Source organism: Lissotriton helveticus, chromosome 6, assembly GCF_964261635.1.
Source record: "Lissotriton helveticus chromosome 6, aLisHel1.1, whole genome shotgun sequence".
Lineage (NCBI taxonomy): Eukaryota > Metazoa > Chordata > Amphibia > Caudata > Salamandridae > Lissotriton > Lissotriton helveticus.
This window is the reverse complement of record NC_136067.1, coordinates 1,070,046,053-1,070,070,412: the sequence shown is the minus strand read 5'-3', so window position 1 is coordinate 1,070,070,412 and position 24,360 is coordinate 1,070,046,053. Positions and strand designations below refer to the sequence as shown.

Genomic DNA, 24,360 nt, shown 5'->3' with positions numbered 1-24,360 from the left:
ACATGCAATTGTGGCAGGTGGTGGGCTACCAGGCCCCTCAGCTTTATTCCCTTAGCGGAGAAGTTGTGAAATAATCCCGCAGTAGTTATTATGTTATAAATATGTTACACAGCTGATAGAACAAAGATGCTTGTGGAGTCCTCTCTAGGCATCCAAAATTTAGTATGCAAGTAACAATGTATCCCACATATGAAGTCCTACTAGGTGACAGAGGATGGTCATCCAAGGGTAATGGCAGGTCTGTTCTAACTGACTCATTCTTCTAAAACTTAAAAAAAATCTAGTAAATGTTCCGTAGGCTGTCACTGCACTGGTCCAACAGAACCAGATAGTAGAGCACAGAAGCCGAAAGAGTATATTTAAATGTAACAGTTGCTAAACTGTATGTTAAACTCCATGCCTCTTCAAACAACAGACGATGTTGGAGGTGAAGAGGGCATAAACATGTTTGCAAACACACAAGTTCCTTGAAGCACTTTACATTTTCCTCTATGTCAAATGAAGAGGTTCATAAATTTTAGCATGCAAGTTAAGATATGGCATTAAAGGGAAACCAATACAACACATAGTAAATGCTGCAACAGCTACAATTCAACATGAAAAGCAAAATTACTACATGATCCCAATCATTACCTAGTCGATAGACGCACATTTAAGAGCTAGTAGTTGATTAATGTTGATTGTTGTAAAATGCAATGTAAAACTATAATAACTTATGTACAACAATGTGGAAGATCGATTGTACCTACAGCATAATATAGAGTTTTACTGATGAATACATAGACACATGTAGAATGACAACCTCACTCCAGGTTGTTACATAAGTATTTGTAATAGAATTACTTTACACAGTCTCTGGATATAAGGGGCATTTCACAAATATACATATATGTAGTATCTTCAAAGTGATGCATTTTTAATTTCTAAACTTGTTTTTAGACCTATTTTTTCTTTGACTGAATGTTGCATAAAAGTCTTTAACCTATTGAAATATTAATGGCAATTACACAAACGTGAATGTACATTCAATTCACAGAGCATGCATCATTTTTGGAAGGTTTGCAACATTCACAACATTAAAAAATAGGGAATTGTTTTTCCAATAATACAATAACATGGAGTATGTAGTTCATGTAAAGTAAACATGTGCTGATGTAGTGACTGACTTAAGTTTGAAATGATGTAGATTAAATATTAAAAAGGTGAGGTCCCATTTAACGTAGTAAGAGTGCAATGTTGTAAAATGCACTCCAAATACTGTCAAAGAAACACCTTCTACTTTTTGGTGCATGCCCCATTTAAGAAGATACCACAAAAGGGACATGACTGTCATACAAATTTGTCCTGTGTATTGTTTTTACTTGCAGGAAATGGCAGTCCTGCCAAGTACCACGAATCAGGTGTTAGACTAACGTATGCGCTGTAACTGAGTGTGTGTGGCCACGCCAGGCAGCTGGCAGCGGCAGCTCACGCCTGAGGCCTGTGCCAGCTGCTCATGCAGGCTTGGGCCACTCCCAGCAGCTGAGCAGGATCACAGACTGTGCTGCTACAATGTATTGTTTTGCATTCATGATTCCTACAGCGCCGCTGAGTCACTACAGCCTGACCTCACGACCCAGCTGGGGGTGTAGTGCCCAATAGCTACTACAGAGACATCCAGGCGTGGCCTGCCTAGTCAGGTTGCGTGTTACTGACACTTGCTCCGTTGGGGAGGGGATGTCATGTCACGTCTTGCTGCCTGCCAGAGCATGGGGATTGTCAGTGATGTGAGGAAGCTGAGGTGACAGTCAGTGCAGCTGCTCACTGCCTGTTTGCAGGTAGCAGCAATTATGGTGCTTAGCTAGCTCCCAGCACTGATTTCCGCACCTGCAGCCCGCCCACCTGCTGTGGACCCCGGTGCTAAATTATTCTATCTATGGCCGCCAGCAAATTATTTTTGGGTGTCTGCGACAGAGCAAGGGAGAGTGAGCGTTGTAGCCGGTGACTGGTCACTAGTCACCGTCATAGACTAGTTGCAGTTCTAGCCGCCAGCGAGGAGAGTAGAGGAGTGAGACAGTAAGTAGTCTACCCACCCAGCCACACTTGACTTCAAGTAGTTGTCACTTAACTTTCAGTGTTATTATAACACAATGTAATAATGATCAAATTAAATTTTAATGTCAGAGTGCGCGCGCCTATTGGGGAACTTTAATCCAACGGCCCACTTACCCAATGAATAGTACGTACGCCAACATTAATGCAGACTAGTAGAGGTAGGTGACACAAGCAGACAGCGAGCCAGTTGGACAGGGTTTTGCCGCCAAACTCATAAACGACCCCAGTCTCTGAAATGGAAGTCAAAAATTCTCTGGTGGGCAAGGCAACAGGTTGTCACCAAGATAGGCTACACAAGGCCACATAGCCGTTGAAGGAGGAACTGGTGAAGCTGCTGACTTTTGGCAGGAAAGCTCTGAGTGGGATAATATTAAAATTTGCAACCAAGGAAAGTCCCACGTGGGCCGGATACTTTTGGCGCCTTCACCCAGTGAAGAGTTCTATGTTTTGACTTAGTGCCTGATGTAGAGTTTGGCGGATGGGTTACTCCATCACAAACGTGATGGATATCACATCCGCTGTATTACAGGTGCCATTTGATATAATGCATTCATATTGCAGTGAATGGAATATCTGTCACGTTTGTGATGGAGTAACTCATCCGCCGAACCCTGAATCAGGCCTAGACACTTTTATGTAGATCGGATTCCTCCAGTGGGGCAAGACTGTAAGCTGTAGCTGAAAGAGCTCCACGAGGCTGGATACCCTCTACAAAACGTCATGCTGAAATGGATTTGCTGCTGCAGAAGAGCTATGTGCGGAAGTATCCTGAATCTTTGTCCCAGCTGCAGCACACCTTGTCGGACTGACTTGGCTGGTTTGTCCCAGTCCTACTGAGGTCTATGGAGCCAAAAAGATTCTAAGTCCCCGGATTTTTAGGTTGCTAGGAGGAGTAAACTTTAACATAGCTATGGTTCCCAGGAACTCCGGTACAGCACTTAGAGTTCAAGACTCACGCCAGCAGAATCCGCCAACAGAGTCCAAGACAGGTCCAGTTAATCAGCTGGGCGGCTCTTAGTTTAACAGATGGTCAGCCAGGTGACCAAGGAAGTCCTGGGTACAATTGGGATCAGAATCTGCCTTTCAGATCTCCTCAGATTTCTTATCAGCGTGTACAGTCCTTATACTGTATTCCACAGGACCAGTAGTGTTCTTAAGAGGGTGCCCAGGCATGTCACATTTATGCCTGGCACTAGATTGTGGGTAGGGTGACTCTGGGGCCCTCCCAAAAAAAAATAAGGAAAAGGTTCCCAGGGGTAACCCTAACCAACTTTCACAGCAGTTTCTTGTGTACCTTACTGCAAATAATCACACAGTGCCCCTCTTTGCCAAATCCTAAATGGTGAAATTCTTCTCTGTTTGTGCAGATTTGTGTGCCCAACCCCATGCCTGGTCATGGAAATGAGATATTTCTCCTATGTGGTCACTTCAAATCAGTTCTGAGGCAGCTCCTCGCCTACTCAGATTGGTGTCTGACTGTTGGAGCAAAAATAGGCCCGCCCAGGTGTCAGCTAACATTTGCCTGTGACAGGGTAGGCCTCTTTGAAGTTAATCAAATTCTTGGCACAGCCGAGATGGTCATCCTGCCAGAGGAACAGAAACACAGATGTAGCCTTACGGCTAGAGTGGTCCACCTCGATGCTGGAGAGCTGGGTTTGAGTCTCGGCAATGACGCTCAACATCCTGTGATTCTAGGCAAATCACATACAGCCTGATTCATCAAAGACCCGTTTTGCGAGTCTATAATAGCGATTCATAAGGAATCGCTATTACAGACTCGCAAAACGGGATTCATGTAGGAATTGCAAAAAGAATTGCGATTCCTACACATTCCTTATTTGCGATTAGCAAATTGCTAATCGCAAATAAGGAATAACTCCCCATTCATTCCTATAGGCCAAAAGGCCCATAGGAATGAATGGGGAGTATTCCTTATTTGCGATTAGCAATTAGCTAATCGCAAATAAGATAGCGATTTAAAGGGTGCCAGGGGTGTCCAAAGGACACCCTGTAGCACCCCTTAAATGCAAATTGAAACAGGTGTTGCGCACACACATGTCCAAAGGACATGTGTGTGTGCAACATGCAACTTAGAAAAATGCTTTTAAAAGCATTTTTCTAAGTTTTAGCTATTTACCACGAGGTTTGACCTCGCGGTAAATAGCGGGCCGAAATTGCGAATTGGCAATTTTTAAATGGATGATGAATTGCATTTAAGGAATCTCAAATAGAGATTCCTTAAATGTAATTCCTCGCAAAATAGCGAAATCGCCATTACCGATTTTTGCATTTGGGATGATGAATCCCAAATGTAAAAATAGCGCTCGCAAAGGGCCAGATTCTCAGAATCTGGCCCTTTGGGAGCCGATTTCGGCTTGATGAATCAGGCTATTAATCTCCTCGTGCCCAACAAAAACCAAAAGGAATCTGTCCTTCTGGTGCTCATGTAAAGCGCTCTGACACCCGATGTCGCGGGTCTAGTTTGCGCTATATAAAAACTCTAAAAAAAACAAAAAATCTTTGTCTTGCTCTGTGAACAGTTTTCTTACTTCATCAGGGGGGGCTATTTAGCTGCTAGGGGACAGCTGGAGTTCATACAAATCAAGCTTTAAATTCTGTTGTGTGACCAGCGAGACACAGATCAAAGTAACGAAAGGCCATAAAGAACAATTTAATCTGCCCCAGTGGTCCCCTCACTGAAACTAGCATAGTAGGTGATTCACTGCACCATTAACCAGTGGTTGCGATCAACCAGTCTGCATTTTACTAATGCACTGTTCCTAGTGCAGACGCATGTTTGCGTCTCACTGGGGTAGTGCACTTTTACCCATCGAGGGCACAGTCCCTGCCAGCATCAAGCCTACCCAATTAAGAGTGTACGGATTGGGACTGTGTTGAATTTAGGTTAGAACCTACAGACCATTGGCTGATTACTATTAAAACATGTAGACCAATCTTATAATATAAAATCACGTTCTCACCCATTAAGGTAGCGTTTGCCAGTAGTACACTATTTGATGGCACCTGAAGCCCCTCATTCTGAACGGATTTGCAATATCCAGCATAAAAACAGGTAGAGAAATTACCTTTGCCACATAGTTGTGGTATTGTCTACGTAGTATCCACGTTTATCTCATCAAAATAGGTAATAAGATGCACTTCCCATCTTAACCACACCTAAAACATTTTGATATTTGTGCTGTTGTTTTCTTCCTGCACAAATTCCTCCAAGAGGACTTTTAGTGGGGGTGCACGTGCAGTGTATGCCCGCCTCAGAATCTGATATCGGCACAAGCCCCCTTTGCATTTACTCACAATTTCTATGGTACTCAGAATGAGGAACGTACATGTTATAAGTAAACCTCGCACAAGATTTGAATGGCCTCTGGTCCACTGTGGTATTTTAGAGAACTGACAAAATAAATAACGAATATGGATGTTTGTCCCAAGTGATGCATAGATCCTTCCCTCCTCATGTTTTTCTTACACCTATATATATATTACCTACTGGCGATAGCCAGTAGGTATATATAGTTAGGATTTTTTCTCTATGGGATTTCTGAAAATTCTATGTCTAATACCTTTGGCGTTTGTGGACGGAATTGGCTGAAATTTTCAGGAAAATGGCACATTTTGTTTCTGAGCAGCCCCTGAAAATTTTGGGGGGTTTCGTCAAGGGGGGGCCGAGAAAAAAGGGGGGTCCCAAAACGTGTTTTTAACATTGAGTTTTCCATAGGGCGGTTGGACTCACTTTTAGCTCGAACGGCTGAATGGATTTCCACAAAACTTGGCAAAATTGTAGGGACTGGTAGCCCGATGTGCCTTTGCTATGTCTCAAGATATATGCTCCAGTGGTTTTTACGAAAATTAACTTTGAAAAATATATATTGGGCTACATTGGGCTATATATATGTTAGAGCCCAAATGTAGCCCAATGTAGCCCAATGTAGCCCAAAGATGGCCACCAGAGACAAAAAAAAGAAATATCAGCCAGATGTAGCCCAACTATAGCCCAGTGACAGAATGTCCCAGAGTGTTCTAAAGAACAACTAGAGCGCTAACAGTCTTACTTATGACAAAAGTATGGCACACCTGAAGTCATCTTGATTGGAATAAAGTGTTAACACTTAAAACATTTAATTTGCAAAGGAACAAAATGAGGGGTTTCATTTTGCCATTGAAATGTTATATATATATCTATATATATATATATCTATTACCTACTGGCGGTCGCCAGTAGGTATATATAGTTAGGATTTTTTCTCTATGGGATTTTTGAAAATTCTATGTCTAATAACTTTGGCGTTTGTGGACGGAATTGGCAGAAATTTTCAGGAAAATGGAACGTTTTGTTGCTGAGCAGCCCCTGAAAATTTGGGGGGGTTTCGTCAAGGGGGGGGCGAGAAAAAAGGGGGGTCCCAAAACGCGTTTTTCCCATGTTAATTTCCATAGGGCGGTTGGCCTCACTTTCAGCCCGAACGGCTGAATGGATTTGCACGAAACTTGGCAAAATTGTAGGGACTGTTAGCCCGATGTGCCTTTGCTAGGTCTCAATATATGTGCTCCAGTGGATTTTGATAAATTAACGTTCAAAAAAATATATATATCTGTAACAGCGCTCCGGGTAGCGCTCCGGTTCGCGTACTTGACGCGTAACGGAACTTCGCGAAGCGAAGCTGATTGGCTCTCCGGTGTCTGTCAACATTCTAAACAGTCCGGAGCGGCCGCCATCTTGTCTCTCAGTAGGATCGAGAGACAAGAGGAGGCCAAAACAAAGGGGGAAATGACCATAAGGGGGCATAGTAGATCCTCCCTGACCCCCTAGGTTTGATGTGGAGGCTTTAAAAGGACCCCGCGGGCAAAAGAAAAACAAAAAAAAACATTTTTTTTGTGTGGGGAGCGCCCGGTACGCTTTTGTGCAATGGGCGGTGGTAATCTAAATGATGAGGGGGGGGGGGGGCAGCGTTCAAAGCACATCAGCGTGCATAAACACGAAAATGTTTTTATCTACCACGTACTTGACTTATCTCTCTGAGATGCATTCCCTTGTGTTTCGGCAATGGTAGTCTGTTCATTACATAGATCGCCCGAGGGCGGTAGTACAGACTGCGCGTAGGAAAGGGTCAAAAGCCAGGGGTATAGGAGTATGTAACAAGCGAGCCATTTAATTGAAAAAACTAAACGTGACAAACGGTTGCAGGATCAGTGAAGGTTGATTTTATAATTGAAAGTATAACAGGATCAGTTACAATAAAATCGTCCATACGCACACCATGGGCGAGTATCATGGGTAACATTACTTCGAAGCTTTATTAATACAATAATCAATAATGAAAAATCGACATCAATAGGGTTGTCCGTATTCCCAGTCAGTACCCTTCCCCGCCCGCCATGTGCACAAAGACCGCATACATCCCCCATAACGTCAAGGCTAAGTAACTAGAACGTCATAAGGAGTTGCAAGTCGCTCCCATACTGGCGCCATTTTGGTCGAGGCCAGGCAGGTCCAGAGTATAGTTCAATGTCTCCAATAAGTAGCGGCAGGACCAGAATCCCTTTCGGCAGTTCTGGCTTCGTCATTACGAGCACTAGAAAACAAGACATTCTGGGCAATACCACCCTTGACGCAGCCCTTTATTCTACAAGATGGTGTCTTTCAAAAGCCAGGGGTATAGGAGTATGTAACAAGTGAGCCATTTAATTGAAAAAACGAAACGTGACAAACGGTTGCAGGATCAGTGAAGGTTGATTTTATAATTGAAAGTAGAACAGGATCAGTTACAATAAAATCGTCCATACGCACACCATGGGCGAGTATCATGGCTAACATTACTTCGAAGCTTTATTAATACAATAATCAATATTGAAAAATCGACATCAATAGGGTTGTCCGTATTCCCAGTCAGTACCCTTCCCCGCCCGCCATGTGCACAAAGACCGCATACATCCCCCATAACGTCAAGGCTAAGTAACTAGAACGTCATAAGGAGTTGCAAGTCGCTCCCATACTGGCGCCATTTTGGTCGAGGCCAGGCAGGTCCAGAGTATAGTTCAATCTCTCTAATAAGTAGCGGCAGGACCAGAATCCCTTTCGGCAGTTCTGGCTTCGTCATTACGAGCACTAGAAAACAAGACATTCTGGGCAATACCACCCTTGACGCAGCCCTTTATGCTACAAGATGGTGTCTTCCATTCAGAAAATATTGTTGGCAGCATTTTGAAAGGAAAGATAAACGGCCGTTCTCCTAGTGAGTCTCACATTGTTACATTTATGAAGAATGTTGAAGAGTAGTATGTTGAAAATCTGAAGCCATCGTTCTACAAACTCTCAACCAGCCTTGGATGGAAAAATCCTGAAGAATGTACAAACTGAAAACCAGTTTTTGTCTGCATAGCATCAGCAGCAACACTTGAGTCAGCTTTGTGTGAAGCCGCCATCTTGATCCAATCAATACCGTCCTCCCGCACACATTCAGGGACCAGGCCGCATTGCGAGGGCACCGCAGGACGTGTCTTCAGGTCAAACGGATTGTGGGACAAGGTCCAGAATGGAAGAGTCACCAAAAGGCAAAAAGTTCCGCCGGACCCCGGGAGCCGGCCGCCTATGGCGGGGGCGATCTCAGGCCACACCAGGGCAACAAGACTTGGGGAGGGGGCAGGAGCCAAGCGCCCTCCGAGTCCGCGCCACCACACCGCCCCTCGGGGGCCTCCGTCAAGCGGCTCAGGGAGGCACCGCAGGCAGCGGTTCTTCAGATCAGTGGCTCTCACCGGCAAGGCTCCCCTCCGTCAGCAGCGATCGTTGGCGCTGTGGTTGCGGCCGGAGGCCCCGCCTAGTCAACGCCCCGTCCTCTCCATGTCGTAGGCCGCAAGAGTGGGTGCAATTCAGCCGGATGGCGGGTGAGACGCTGTAGCCGCAGGAGCAGGCGAAACTCAACCGGCCGAGTGAGGCACTGTGCCGCAAGAGCGGGCGCAACTCAGCTGGCCGAGTGAAGCGCTGGGGTGCAGCTGAGGAACCTCCACCTGGGGAGGTGGGGGAGGCTCGTTTGCGCCGCCTCTCCCTCCCAGTGCACCCCACACCGTCTCCTGGCGCAGGTATATGTGATGGTCGGACCAGGGCACCGCAGGACGTGTCTTCAGGTCAAACGGATTGTGGGGCAAGGTCCAGAATGGAAGAGTCACCAAAAGGCAAAAAGTTCCGCCGGATCCCGGGAGCCGGCCACCTATGTCGGGGGCGATCTCAGGCCACACCAGGGCAACAAGACTTGGGGAGGGGGCAGGAGCCAAGCGCCCCCTCCAAGTCCGCGCCACCACACCGCCCCTCGGGGGCCTCCGTCAAGCGGCTCAGGGAGGCACCGCAGGCAGCGGTTCTTCAGATCATTGGCTCTCACCGGCAAGGCTCCCCTCCGTCAGCAGCGATCGTTGGCGCTGTGGTTGCGGCCGGAGGCCCCGCCTAGTCAACGCCCCGGCCTCTCCATGTCGTAGGCCGCAAGAGTGGGTGCAATTCAGCCGGATGGCGGGTGAGACGCTGTAGCCGCAAAAGCGGGCGCAACTCAGCTGGCCGAGCGAGGCACTGTGCCGCAAGAGGGGGCGCAACTCAGTTGGCCGAGTGAAGCGCTGGGGTGCAGCTGAGGAACCTCCACCTGGGGAGGTGGGGGAGGCTCATTCGCGCCGCCTCTCCCTCCCAGTGCACCCCACGCCGTCTCCTGGCGCAGGTATATGTGATGGTCGGACCAGGCAATAAGAGGGGGGGGGTCATCAGCAAGGCATTCAACCCCCCCAACTGTGGCTCGCTGGATGCCACCTCAGGGAAGGACAGTACATCAACATCGTGGCCGTGGTGCTTCCGGGCCATCCACCCAACGACCTCTTCGGCCGATGGCTGCCAGCAAGGCCCCGCCCTATACGTGCCGGGGGCCTCGTCTTCCGGATGGGCCTAGCCGCGGACCTGCTGCACAAGGAGGGACAGGAACAGCGTCATGCATTTGGATCGATGTTGCAGCAGGCTGCCATGTAAATAGTTATTTAATAAAACGTTTTACCCTGTTACTTTGCTGGTGTGTTGTATATATTTATAATATTTGCATAGGGTTTGTCGTTATTTTGGGCGGGGTGGGTGGCGGAGCCGAGCTGTCTTGCAGCCATCATGGCGTCGAGCTCGGTTCCTCTCACTAGTTTCATATTTCTCATGAGGGGTTGCTCCTAATGTTTCTATTTTAGTGAGGTCAAAAAGTGATCCCATCAGTGGCCTTCTGATTTTGCTCGAATCCTTTTGTTTTTTCTAACGATTTTTATGTTATAGTTTGCTAGCACGATACAGCGGCTAGTCCGCATTTTATATATATGTCCTTTTTATTAGGGGTGTCCTCCGGTGGAGTTGGATGATCTACCTCTAATAAACGGTCCGGGTTGAACCAACTACCAACAAATTTTTTATTTTTTTTTATCGATTTGTATAGCGCCTGGTGACCCAAGGGCATCCCCGCGCTGTAAGGAGATTGTTTATCCTGTAAGGAGAGGGAGGGAGGAGGAACAGTTATTTCGGGAATAGGTGCGTTTTCAGTTTTTTGCGAAAGGTCAGGTAGCTGGCTTCCAGTCTGAGGGTGCGTGGGAGGGAATTCCATCTCACGGCCGCTTGCACCGAGAATCGTCGGCCTCCGGTGCGGGTCCTTTTGAATTTGGGGATGTTGGCCAGGTGCTCACTGTCTGAACGGAGGGATATGGATGCTTTGTAGGGGGTGACCAGGCTGCTGAGGATAGTAGGGCCAGATCCGTTGATAAGTTTGTGTGTTGTACACATGGCTTTGAATTCCACCCTTTGGTGAACAGGGAGCCAGTGCAAGGCCTTGAGGGCTGGTTTTGCTGATACTCTCGAAGGAAGGTTCGTGAGCAGACGGGCCGCAGCGTTCTGTGTCCGCTGTAGTCTAGTCAGGGTGGCCTCTGGAGCGCCCAGGTAGACCATATTGCAGTAGTCAAGACGGGACAATACTAGCCCCTGGATAAGAAGTTTCCTAGAGGGAGGTGGTAGTAATGGGAGGATCTTGCGGGTGGTGCGCATGAGCCCAAAACAGGTGCCAGCAGTTTTGGCGGCTTGCGTCTTCATGGTGAGCTCCGGTTCGAGCCATACTCCAAGGGTTTTGATTTCACGCTTCGGGGAAGGGATTTCTCTGAATACGTCGGGCCAGACTGTTGGGGGGATGGTTGCCCATTGTTTTCCCAGGAGCATCACTTCGGTCTTAGACCCATTTAATTTTAGTGATGAATCACTCATCCAGCTGTGTATTTGGGTAAGGCAGTTCGCCAGTTTCTCCGGGTGGTCGGCTAGTTGGGATAGAGAGACGACCAGTTGAGTGTCATCAGCGTAGCTTACCATTTTTATGTTAAATGGTGTCACCACGTCTTCCAGGGGAGCCATATATGCGTTAAAAAGCGTCGGGCTCAGGGAAGATCCCTGAGGGACCCCGCTTGTGAGGGGGAGGGTGGCTGAGTGGTAGATGCCGTCCCATACCTGGAACGTGCGTCCGGTGAGGAAGGATTCTGTCCAACTAAGTGCCGTCCCGGTGATCCCTGCTGCCGCGAGCCGATGGAGGAGGACACGGTGGTTGACTGTGTCGAAGGCTGCGCTGAGATCCAGGAGGATCACTGCCACTGACCCTCCTGAATCCAGTATGCGCCTTGCCTCCTCGATGACGGTGAGGAGGGCAGTATCTGTGCCATGGCCCGGGCGGAAACCAGTTTGGGATTCCCGTAAGATGTTGTTTGTTTCAAAGAACTGGGACAATTGTCTGTTGACCAGTTTCTCAGCTAGCTTGCTGATTGCCGGTAGGAGAGAAATTGGACGATAGTTTCCCATGTCTGCTGGATCGAGCTGTGGTTTTTTAAGGAGTGCTTTTACCACCGCGCTCTTCCAGCTGGCAGGGACAGATCCCTGGGTAAGTGAGCTATTAATGAGCTCCGTGACCGTGGGAACGATGACAGGGGCCACGGTTTTGAGGAATCTGATGGGAGCCGCATCAAGTGGTGAACCACTTCTCATTTTGGTCATGGTTCGCTCGACTTCCAGACATGTTACTGGCCTGAATGTCTCAAGTTGAGGACGAGGATGACTTTCGGTTTGACTGGGGGGTGTCGGATTGTCCAAGTGGCTGGTGGGCCCGGGAGGGGGGAGGGAAACTAGTATACGGGCGATTTTATCGTTGAAGTACGTGGCTAGGTCATTACTTCGGTCCACCGACGGGACACTGGAGGACGGGGAATGGGGTACTTTGAGCAGCTCCTTTACGATTATGAAGGATTCCCTGGCTGAATTAGAAGATTCTGTAATCCGCGTGTCATAGTGGGAGGCTTTGGCATCCCTGATGGCATCTTTGTAGAGTCTGACTGTATTGTGGTATGCTTCCTTGCTGGAGTGCTGCCAGTCTTTCCTCCAAAGCCGTTCGGCTCTTTTACAGTTTTTACGGAGGAGTCGGAGGTCAGTGGTATACCACGGGGCGGACCCAGGTTTTCCGTTTTTATCCTCCCTAGTTCTTAGTGGGAGTACGGAGTCCAGGGAGGTGGTGATCCACTCTCTGAAATTGCTGTCAGCGACAGCCGGATCGTCTGCGCGTGCCGGGCTGGTGTTTTTAAGAATGCTGGCCCACTCTTCGGTAGGAAGTCTGGACCAGGTCCTGTCCCTGATGTAGGTGGGCGGTTTTTGAGGTTTCCTGAAGAAACCTGGCAGTAGGAAGGAAATTAGGAAATGGTCTGTCCAGGGTAAGGGGGAGGCATCCTTCACTTGCATCGATGTAGTGTTAGTGAACACTGGGTCCAGCAGGTGACCCTTGGTATGAGTGGGTCCGGAATTAAGAAAGTAGATGTCAAGTGCTGCCAGATCAGCGATCAGGTCAGCTGCTGTCTGGTCGGTAGGGTCATCGAGATGGATGTTAAGATCTCCTATTATCAGGAAATTCGATATGGAGTGGGCCAGGGTTGCTACAGTGTCCAGGAGAGCGCTCGCGAAAGGGCCTGGATGCCCGGGAGGGCGGTAGACAAGGACTCCTGTCAGAGAGTTGGTCGAGTCTAGCTTGATTGTAAATTGCAGGCTTTCAGAGTCAGGGATCTGTGCATCCTCAGATTTGCAAAGAAGGTGGTCCCGGTGGATGATGGCGACACCGCCACCTCGGCCTAGGGGGCGGGGTAGGGACTGAATGAGGAAGCCTGGAGGGGTTGCTAGCACCATGTCTGCCTCAGAATGTGGGGCGAGCCATGTTTCCGTGAGGAAGAGGATATCAATCTTTTGGTCTTCAATGAGGTGGTTGATCTGCGTCGCATGTTTGGGGAGCGAACGGCAGTTAAGTGAGGCCAGTATCAGGGCAGCAGGCTTGTGAGGTTTTATAAGTAATTTGCGTTGTACTGGCTTGCAGAGGGTACAGCGGATGAAGGGTCCATTTAGGTCGTGAGTGTATTTACAAGAGGGGGTGGGGGGTCTGAGACTTAGTAACTCCCGACGTGAGTATCTTACCTTAGGGGCAGCTGTATCCGGCAGGGGTAGTGGCCCTAGGCCCGGTCGTGCGCAGACGGGCGCAGACGGGCTTGCCTTAGGCGCGCCTTCGGCACGCAAACGGCGCTCCCGCTGCGCTCGTCCGCTGCGCTGGTATGGCCGGCACATTTGTAGTCTCTGGGGGTGGGCGTGGCCTCGCAGTGGGCGTGGCTACCGCCTTGGGCGTTTCCTGATTCAGCGCTGGGGTCGCTGTGTCAGGGGTGGTCGGGGGGGTCTGTGAGGGCGCGTTCAGGTCAGCGCTTCCAAGCAGGTGAGCTCTAAGGTCTTTAAAATTCTAACACAAGTGAAAATGGTGCAGTTTTTAAAAACAGATGAAAATACAGTCCTCCGGCTTCCGCCTCAATTCTAACACAAGTGAAAATGGTGCAGTTTTTAAAAACAGATGAAAATACAGTCCTCCGGCTTCCGCCTCAATTCTAGCACAAGTGAAAATGGTGCAGTTTTTTAAAAACAGATGTAAATACAGTCCTCCGGCTTCCGCCTCAATTCTAACACAAGTGAAAATGGTGCAGTTTTTAAAAACAGATGAAAATACAGTCCTCCGGCTTCCGCCTCAATTCTAACACAAGTGAAAATGGTGCAGTTTTTAAAAACAGATGTAAATACAGTCCTCCGGCTTCCGCCTCAGAGGATAACAACAGAAAGATAAAGGTTAAGAGTCAGAGTGAGAGGAAATGCCTTAAAGGGTGTTTAAATAAATCTGTCAAGAAGTGGGTGGTATTAAAAGTAGCATAGAAAATGGGTAGGTAGTGAATATATATAAGAAAGATATAGAAGGAAATAGAGGATAGGAAGTAGGAAGATGGAAAATGATTATTACAAAGGAGAATAATATTCAGTGCTCCAGTCAAAGATGGCCGTAACTATTATTAAGTCCTTTTTCGATTTCTATTAGTCCATTAGGCATGAGGGACAACAACAATAAGTCCATTTTCGATTTCTATTACTCTAATTAGGCGAGTAGGACCACAACACCAGGATAGGGGAGGGAAGGCAAAATGGAAGTAAAAATGAAGTAAAAATGATTGTTAATGATTAGTGGGGACAAAATGGGCGCCACATGTTTTGAGAACACGTCGGAATTAGGTAGTTTGTAGTGAAACTCAACATCAATTTACAATTATGAAAGTTCGGGCTTAATAGTATTGAGCAGAATCTTGGCAAATACAGTGAAATATTGAAAAAAAAAATCAAATGTTGACGTCTTCGGCGGCAGCCATTATAGGGTCGGGCAAGTCGAACTTTGATTACCTAGCTAATTAATTTTGCTGGTATGAGGAAACAATACATAAAAATAATTCAACAGTTCCCAGACCAGCTTTCGGGTTGCACCTCTGACCCACCGCAGATTGTCACCTTAACTGTACAGCGAGCCTAATTCTGTATGGTGCTCGATAGAATAGGCTTGTGCCGGAGTTGTTTACATCACTCCCAACAGCAGGGGGTGTCTGCGTTGACTGGGTGACCCAACGGACAAAACCAGGATCCACCGGGCCAAAGGGAAATGGCAGGGGCCCAAAACAGAGTTTAAACCACAGTCGGACCGGAGCCTCAACCCGACCCTGGGAGCAGGGGGGGAGGGACAGAACAAGCCGCTAAAGATTGGCAAATGGCAAGCGGCTCGCGGTGGCTCCCGCGATGCGTGGCTGTCTGTCGCAAGGAGGGGGGAGGCAGAAGAGCCGAGACTCACCTTTCCGTCCGCGGCCCCAATGCAGCCTAGAATCCCCTCACAAACGTCAAAGAGGGAAAAAGAAGCGGGTCTTGGTCCGGGGAGCAACCAGCGCAAGCAGGGGGCGGAGCGCCGTAACTCCGGTTCGCCGGACCCAGACAAGTTAGGCAAGGCACCGGTGCAGGCATGGACAGCAGGCGAACCGAGCGCCCAATGTCGAAGCAGGTAGACGCCCCGGAGGTCAAGAGTGGTGATCATGTGCAGTTAGACATGCGATGGCGTTCTGGTGGGAGTGTGTTTTGACAATGGTCCATGAATCCTGTTATATCGTGAGTAAGTCTTTATGTAGCTGCGATCTCCGCATTGCCCTAGTAGTATACATGCTGCTTCGCTATGCTTCCGCCAGCGCTGCCATTTGTAGCTGGATTATAGTGAGCTCAGCCGGGTATTAATTACATATTCTGCTGGTTATGACTTTCTAAGGTGCCACAATGTCACTCCTGCCGTGTACATGGGCGCCGCCATCTTGGTGCAGTATTTTGCCTCCTTCGCGCCGAGTAAATGCTGCGCTGTACCGTATTTCAGTTTGTGCCTATAGCGGTACCGAGCCTTTCCCCAGTATTGTTGGGTATCGCTACCTTCTCATGCCCACATTTATTTCAGTAGCGATGTAGGCAGCACTGGGAGTCGCGGAGATCTATGGCTCGGAAGCCGCCATCTTACCCGCCCTCCGTGTGGTCGTCTCGGCAGCTTCTATCATGCCGTTCTGCTGTACTTGGTAACTCTACCACATTTTATCGGCAGGCGAGGCTTCCCTGGTTATTCCGACATCGATTCCCGTCGATGAGATGATTAGCACCGTCGTATTCACACTTTTATCTCCCGATCTTTGGTCCGTCCGGCGGAGCTGCTTTACAATGCAGCCATCCCGCAGTGCGCCCCCATAGCAAATGGGGCAGAGATAGGCATGACGGGTTACAAAGGGGACAAAAGTCTGCACTACCTATCCTTCACTATCCGCAAAGACTAAACAGAGTATTGCGACTCTGTGCTTATTTGTGAATAGAGAATCACCCAAAGAGAACCAATTCCGAACGATCATAGGCTATTGGCAGTGGGCAGAGAGGCCATGACACACAAAATGGCTGTCACTTACGTGCATGATGGGGCCTAAAAGGGACAATATGGCATGGCCACTGTTTCGCGACTTTTACTTTACTTTCAACAGTGGCTGTGGTGAACGTAAATGAACGCCGCTTATGTATACCTAATTTTAGTTATTTTCCACAAAAAAGCTTTTGATATTTTCTATTAAAAAACCTTTGAAATTCACTGAAAAAACCATAGGTTATAGACCATATATAGTTAGGAATTAGCATTTACAAAACCTTATTTTACTCACACAAAACCATTGAAATTCCATATATAGTTAGTTGCACTAACTATATATCGCGCACCCGCAATCCACTGCTGATGATGTCACATATTACATCATTCATGACATGGTCAGTGACATCACTGATGACATCACTGATGACATCTCAAATGACATCACTGATGACATCTCATTTGACATTAATGGTCACATCACTGATGATATCATTCATGTGACAATACAATGCATCTCCTCACACTTTAATATAACCTCTGTTACACCCAGTGTTAAATACAGAATATAATTTTTTAAACCATTGACACACCAATACTAGTTACTACATACGCACTCACTGATTCCTATGTCTACACACACATTCACTCATTCACCCATACAATCATTCATACATACAATCACTCATCTTTACAACACTATCATATGCACTCATACACCTATACAGACACTCACACTCTGCCACTCATCCATGGAGTTACTCACACACCTAGTCAGTCCTGTAAAGAATCAATCACACTTCCATTTTCTATTTTTTCCATTTTCCATTTAAGCATAGAGTACCTTACATTTTCAAACATATACTAACACATACTTACTCTCTTATACAATCATTGATACAAGTACACATTGATCTGCAAAGAGTCACACACCTCCAAGCCAGCCACACACACACTCAGTCTCCCATACAAATACTTGAGCAATCAATCAATAACCCATATAGTTACTCATATAGCTACTGATCAACACATGCAGCAGTTTACAGAACAACAGACATAATGATGCACTAATTAAGACAGTTTAGTCACTAACCCATGCACTCAGTGAGACACATTTAATCACTCACTCATACAGTCAGTCACGCACCTACTAAATCCTTCATCCAGACACTTATACATCCACTCATTCTTCAATATGTAAGACATATTTTAACTTTACAGAAACATACAGTCACTGGATGTTGTCATCAGTGATGTCATCAGTGATGTCATTTGAGATGTCATCAGTGATGTCATCAGTGATGTCACTGACCATGTCATGAATGATGTAATATGTGACATCATCAGCAGTGGATTGCGGGTGCGCGATATATAGTTAGTGCAACTAACTATATATGGAATTTCAATGGTTTTGTGTGAGTAAAATAAGGTTTTGTAAATGCTAATTCCTAACTATATATGGTCTATAACCTATGGTTTTTTCAGTGAATATATATATATATAGAACCACCGAATCAGCCAGTGTGGAGATACATCCCACTTAAAAGAAATGTTGGGCCTAAAGTATTAAAGTGAAAAATTAACTCTAGAAAGACACTGTAGTCTGAAGGTGTGTGCTGTAACACAGAGAGGGGCAGATTTACAAGCCCCTAGCGCCACTTTTGCGTCACTTTTCCCATGTTAAAAGTGACGCAAAAGTGGCCCAAGGGGCTTGTAAATCTGCCCCAGAGTCCTTGCCAAACTAATGAAAAATCATTAGAGAGGCATTGCAGAATGGTGAGAGCGGGCTGCTGTCTTAGAAACACACAAGGCCTCAACAATGGCTCCATTGCTAGGGGAGAGAAGTGCCAAGACAGCAAAAAGTAATGTCACCTAGGGTACTGAAAATGATTGCACTGGAGCTGACGAGCACTCTAAACTTTCTTGTAACTTTTGATTTCTGTGCTATGCTTTTTAGGTCCGTAGTTAGGCATGACTTTTAAGATTTAACCCAAAATTATAAGTATCGTATACTTACTTATAGAGTCTTTCAGCCAGCTTCTTCAACCATTCGTATGTTATTGTCTCATTCATATTTTTCTTTGGCCTACTACAGCATTCAGAAGGGTAAATGGGTCAACCGACTTCAGCCATTGACTAAATTGACAGTGAGTGGGAGCATTCTGTCCCTTTCACAAGGAATGCATTCTCACATACAGTAGTTCCCTTCAATGCTAGGTACTACTATGGCAATGTGTGATTTTTGAGACCCAGAACTATTTTTACTTTTAGCCAATGTTTTTTTTAAATTGTAAATTGACGAGGACATGGTAGCTTCCCGAACAACGAAGTTTTGTAAAATCCATGCAAAGAAAAACAAGCAATGACAAAATCAAATGACTGTCAGACTGTTTGGCTTTGCTAATACTTGTGCTTATTTCTCTTCCTTAAAGCCTATTATCATACCAGTCAAGCAAAGATATCGAAGTAGACAAGCCACTGCAAGATTACTACTCTGTCTGCCTCACTGTTTTGTTACTCTTGCATATTACTATTAATGTATATTGCATAATTCTCTATAAAGAATACCAAGTGCTCTGTACCTAAATATTGATGTGATAATCTTCAGCATTTCATCAAACGTCTCATGCCACATTGTTGCACATAGATAAATCTTGACATGTTCTGTGGTGCTGTGAAAAGAAATCACATGCTATGTCAATAGAAGAAAATGCTGTCATAATGTTCTGCAATCACAGAAAACAAAGTGCTAAAATGACAAGTCCCATGACATACACAGTATGTATGAATGTTGAGAGAATGCCCAGCGCTATGGAAACAGTAAATGCACTCTTCATAGAGAAACCCTGGCATCAAAAAGACCAAATGAAATACAATATATACAGAGAATCAGAAAGATGGACCAAACTTCATGCTAGCGAAAATACATATTAGAACATTGGATTGTTGAGCTCAAGGCTTCTAATGGCTGGTAGAAGCCCGGAGCCTCTACATTTCAATGTGTGACCCTTGACCCAGCTTGCAGGTCAGGTCACCCCCCTGCTGCCGGACAGCTCCACCAGCTAAATGCTCGCCTCTGGACCTTTGCGCGAGTTCGCGCCCGTTGCCTGCCACGGATCACCGCCGTGACCGTGGTCAGACTTGTGGTCTGCTTGCATCCTTTCTTGGTCTGTATTGTGTAATTCTTGTGCCTGTATTGTATATCTCTTATGCCTTTTTTCCCCGCTTTCGCTCTAGTAGGATTTTTTTTCCCTCTGCTATTCCCGCTCTTCTCGCCACTGCCCCTGAGACCATGCCCCCTCGCCGCCCCGCTCCCGCCTCCCAGCTGATCCTCCCTCCCTCCACTCCTTATATGGGGGCCGCTGCCCGACAACAGGAGTGACCCTAGACCCTTCTTGCAGGTCAGGTCACCCCCCTGCTGCCGGACAGCTCCACCAGCTAAGTGCTCGCCTCTGGACCTTTGCGCGAGTTCGCGCCCGCTGCCTGCCTCGGATCACCGCCGTGACCGTGGACAGACACACTTTCTTGGTCTGTATTGTGTAATTCTTGTGCCTGTATTGTATATCTCTTGTGCCTTTTTGCTCCGCTTTTGCTCTAGTCGCCCCCACCCCCATTTTTTTCTCCCTGCTTTTCCCGCTCTTCTCGCCGCTGCCCCTGAGGCCGCGCCCCCTCGCCACCCCGCTCCCGCCTCCCAGCTGCTCCTCCCTCCCTCCACTCCTTATATGGCGGCCGCAGCTCAGACGTGCAGCGGGCGCTCCGAAGGCGCGCCATAGGCCCGTCAAGAGCAAGCCCGTCTGCGCCCGTCCGCGCCTGGACCACCCCCAGCGCCAGAACCCCTGGACCTTGCCCCCTCCACGATGTCAGACTCCGATACAACGGCAACTCCCTCTACGCCCTCAACACCGGCCAAGACCACCGCTGCTTCCAGGCTGCCCCAAAACGCACCCACGGACCCTTCTCCTGCCACACCTGCAACTTCACATGTGACAGAACCACTAAACCCCCAAGGACCAAACCCAACCACCTCCGCTGCATACTCCTGAACACCCGCTCCGCACACAAACACGCCGTCGAGCTCTGGGACCTGCTCGACACCTCCGCCCCCGTCGTGGCCTTCCTGACCGAGACCTGGTGGAACGACTCCTCGGCACCCGACATCGCCATAGCCACCACGGACAGCTACAAGATCTCCCGCAGAGACCGCACCAACGGGATGGGAGGAGGATTGGGGAACATCCATTACAACGCGGGTTTTACACCACAGTGCCATTACAACGAGGGTTTTACAATGCAAGCCGTTACCACGACTTGCGCTGGAGGGCGCTCTAGACTAAGGAATAGTAGATTTACTATTCCAACACCTTCCCTACTGTACGTAGGCTATTGTTGGAATAGTAAATCTTACTATTCCTATGTCCGCACCCTACAGCGCAAGTCGTGGTAATGACTTGCATTGTAAAACCCTTGTTGTAATGATACTGCAGTGTAAAACCCGCGTTGTACCGTCGTACATCCGGAGGATTAGCCATCGTCCACAAGTCCACCCTCCAGGTCTGCACCCACGCAGACGACTCCCTCAACTCCGCTGAACACCTTCACTTCCGGACCCAGACCGACCCCAACACCACCCTCAGAGGGACACTCATCTACAGACTCCCAGGACCCCGGGCCCCCTTCAGCGACTCCGTTGCCAACCTGGCAAGCACCCACGCACTTGCTTCCACGAACTACATCCTCCTTGGGGACCTGAACTTTCACCTTGAGAACAACAACAACGCCAACTCTGCCACCCTGATCGCCAACCTCGCCAACCTCGGCCTCCGGCAACTCGTCACCGAACGCACCCACGCCGCCGGCCACACGCTCGACCCCATCTTCTCCTCAAGCACCCGCGTAGCATTCAACCACACCACCGAACTCCACTGGACCGACCACCGATGCATACACTTCACCTTCAAGAAACCAAACACTCACCACCGCACCCACCAGCTCCCCCACCGCTGCTGGAGCAAGGTCACGGAAGACCAGCTGACCTCCACCCTCACCCAGAACCCACCCGCCGACCCGACCAACACAGACGCCGCTGCACGAAACTTCAGAAAATGGATCGACGACTGCACCAACGCCCTCGCCCAGATAAAGAAACCCTCCAACAACCACCCCAGCAGGAAAGCTGCCTGGTTCACCGAAAAACTCCAGACCTCCAAGCGTACATGCCGGAAGCTAGAGAAGAAATGGCTCCACGACCACAGACCAGACAGCCATGCAGCCCACAAGGATGCCATCCGCAGACATCACCACCTCATCAGAACAGCCAAGAGAGCATCCTTGAAAACACGACTGGACAACAACGCACACGACAGCAGTGAACTCTTCAACATAGTTAAGGAACTCCCCAACTCCAGCGCCAATACCAACGGCATCCCGCCTCGCAAGATCTGTGCGACTCACTGGCCACCTTCTTCCATCGCAAGATCGCCGACATTCACGACAGCTTCAATTTCCCCATCCACTTCGACCGCAACAGACCCCACCCCGAACACCATATGCACCAACCCGCTGACATCCTGGTCCCACGTCAACGACGAAGAAACAAGCAAGATCATGAACTCCATCCATTCAGGATCTCCGTCAGACCCCTGCCCACACCACATTTTAAACAAAGCCGATGTAATCATCGCACCCCAACTACGGAAGGTCATCAACACATCCTTTGACACAGCAACATTCCCGTAGAGCTGGAAGCACTCTGAAATCAACGCCCTCCTCAATAAGCCCAAGGCGGACCCCAAAGAGCTCAAGAACTTCTGGCCCATCTCCCTGCTCCCCTTCCCGGTGAAGGTCATCGAGAAAATCGCCAACATACAGCTGACCCACCACCTCGAGGACAACAACATCCTAAATCCATCCCAGTCCGATTCAGACAAAACCACAGCACCGAGACAGCCCTCGTCGCCGCCACAGATGACATCCGTCGCCACCTAGACAACGGCGAAACTTCAGCCCTCATCCTCCTGGACCTGTCAGCCGCTTTCGACATGGTCTGCCACCACACACTAAGAAATCACCTCCAAGAAGCCGGAATCCAGAGAAGGCCCTGGACTGGACCACGTCCTTCCTCTCCGGTAGAACCCAGCGAGTCCGCCTCCCACCCTTCCGATCCGAAGCCACCAACATTATCTGCGGCGTACCACAGGGCTCATCCCTCCGCCCGACCCTGTTCAATGTCTACATGGCCCCCCTCGCACAAGTGGCCCGCCAGCACTGAACATCATCTCCTATGCCGACGACACCCAGCTCATCCTCTCCTGCACCAGAGACCCGCGCACTGCCAAAACCAACCTCCACGAGGGCATGAAGGCCGTAACCGAGTGGATGAGGAGCAGCTGTCTGAAACTGTACTCGGACAAGATGGAGGTCCTCATCCTAGGCCATACCCGCTCTGCGTGGGACGACTCCTGGTGGCCAAGGACACTGGGAACATCCCCAACACCCACGGACCACGCACGCAACCTAGGATTCATCCTCGACTCATCTGCTACATCACCCTCCGCATGCTTTGCAGGATCTACAAGTGGATCCCGACCAAAACAAGAAGAACTGTGACCCAAGCCTTCGACAGCAGCAGGCTGGACTACGGCAACGCGCTCTACGCAGGACTTCCAGCCAAACACCTACAACGACTACAACGCATCCGAAACGCCTCCACCCGACTGATCCTCAACGTCCCCCGCCGCAGCCACTTCTCCTCCCACTTAAGAGACCTGCACTGGCTTCCCGTCAACAAGAGGATCGCCTTCAAGCTCCTCACCCACGCACACAAAGCACTCCACAACACCGGACCAGCCTACCTCAACAACAGATTCAACTTTTACACCGCCACCTCCCCTCGACCAGCCTCACCCTTGCTGCCGTCCCGCGCATTCAACTAACCACCTCCGGTGGCAGATCCTTCTCCTTCCTCGCCGCCAAGACCTGGAACACCCTCCCCACCCATCTACGGCAGACCCAAGACCTGGTCACCTTCAGAAGGCTCCTCAAGACCTGGCTCTTCGAGCAGTAGCAGCACCCCCTCCCTTCAGCGCCTTGAGACCCTCACGGGTAAGTAGCGCGCTTTACAAATTCTCTGATTGATTGAATGTTTGTTCACAGAAAGGCCTCAGGGAGCCCAAGGGGATTTCATCCCCTTCGGGCTTCATGAGGCATTTATTTTACAAAATAGAATATTAAGCTCTCTAGGGGTGCAATGTTCTAATGGCGTTAGTGCCCTCCATGGTGGGCTCTACCGAAAATTAAAGAACTTCTCCGCTGTTAAAGGCCTGAACCAAAGAGCGGGCCTTTAATAGCTGGTATAGCCCGCTATGTTGGGCTCTTAGGCTATATTAGACCAAATAGAACGCCTTGCAAAGAATACTGGGTAACATTTACTAATGTTTGACACAACACAGCGTAGCAACCAAAGTTGCTGTGCTGCTTTGTGCTGAGGGGAGCAGATTAAAAGGAAACCATATGTAATAAGATACTGTCCTGTTTCCTCTCCTCCTGTGCTGGTGCACTGAAGGCTGTCTGTCATGTGCCAATGCACATACCCTTCCACTACAAGCCATGGGTGTGTGCTTTCTGTCAAGCACAGTTTTGTGCTTGAAAGGGGAAGTTCCAGTGTTGTAATTTGGCAGCAACTAGGTTAGCATTTAGCTCAGCTACACGAACTTTCACCGTTAACTTGACCAAACGTGCGGGGCCATTTTGTATTTACTGGCTTCCATTTTGTATGTACATGCGGCCTCGTGGTCAGCATGCCCTTTTGTCCTTCCTCTGTACCAATGACCATTTACCTTGCCCAGCAACAGGCTATTTTTAGCACTGGTCAAGCTCACGCATGCACATTTGAACATTTAGGGTAATGAGCCGTCACCTCTTAGGAATGTTCTCCAAACTGACCAGTGGTACTAAA

At 48.5% G+C, this 24,360-nt stretch overlaps 1 protein-coding gene across 1 annotated transcript in view; it reads right to left on the bottom strand.

Annotated features, from left to right (window-relative positions):
• The window catches only part of LOC144762615 (chitin synthase chs-2-like), a 693,194-nt gene that overhangs the window by 511,178 nt on the left and 157,656 nt on the right, over positions 1-24,360 (bottom strand). The window contains exon 5 of the mRNA XM_078647842.1: positions 18,989-19,078. Within this exon, the coding sequence (XP_078503968.1) occupies positions 18,989-19,078 (90 nt within the window). The remainder of the gene's footprint in view (positions 1-18,988; positions 19,079-24,360) is intronic.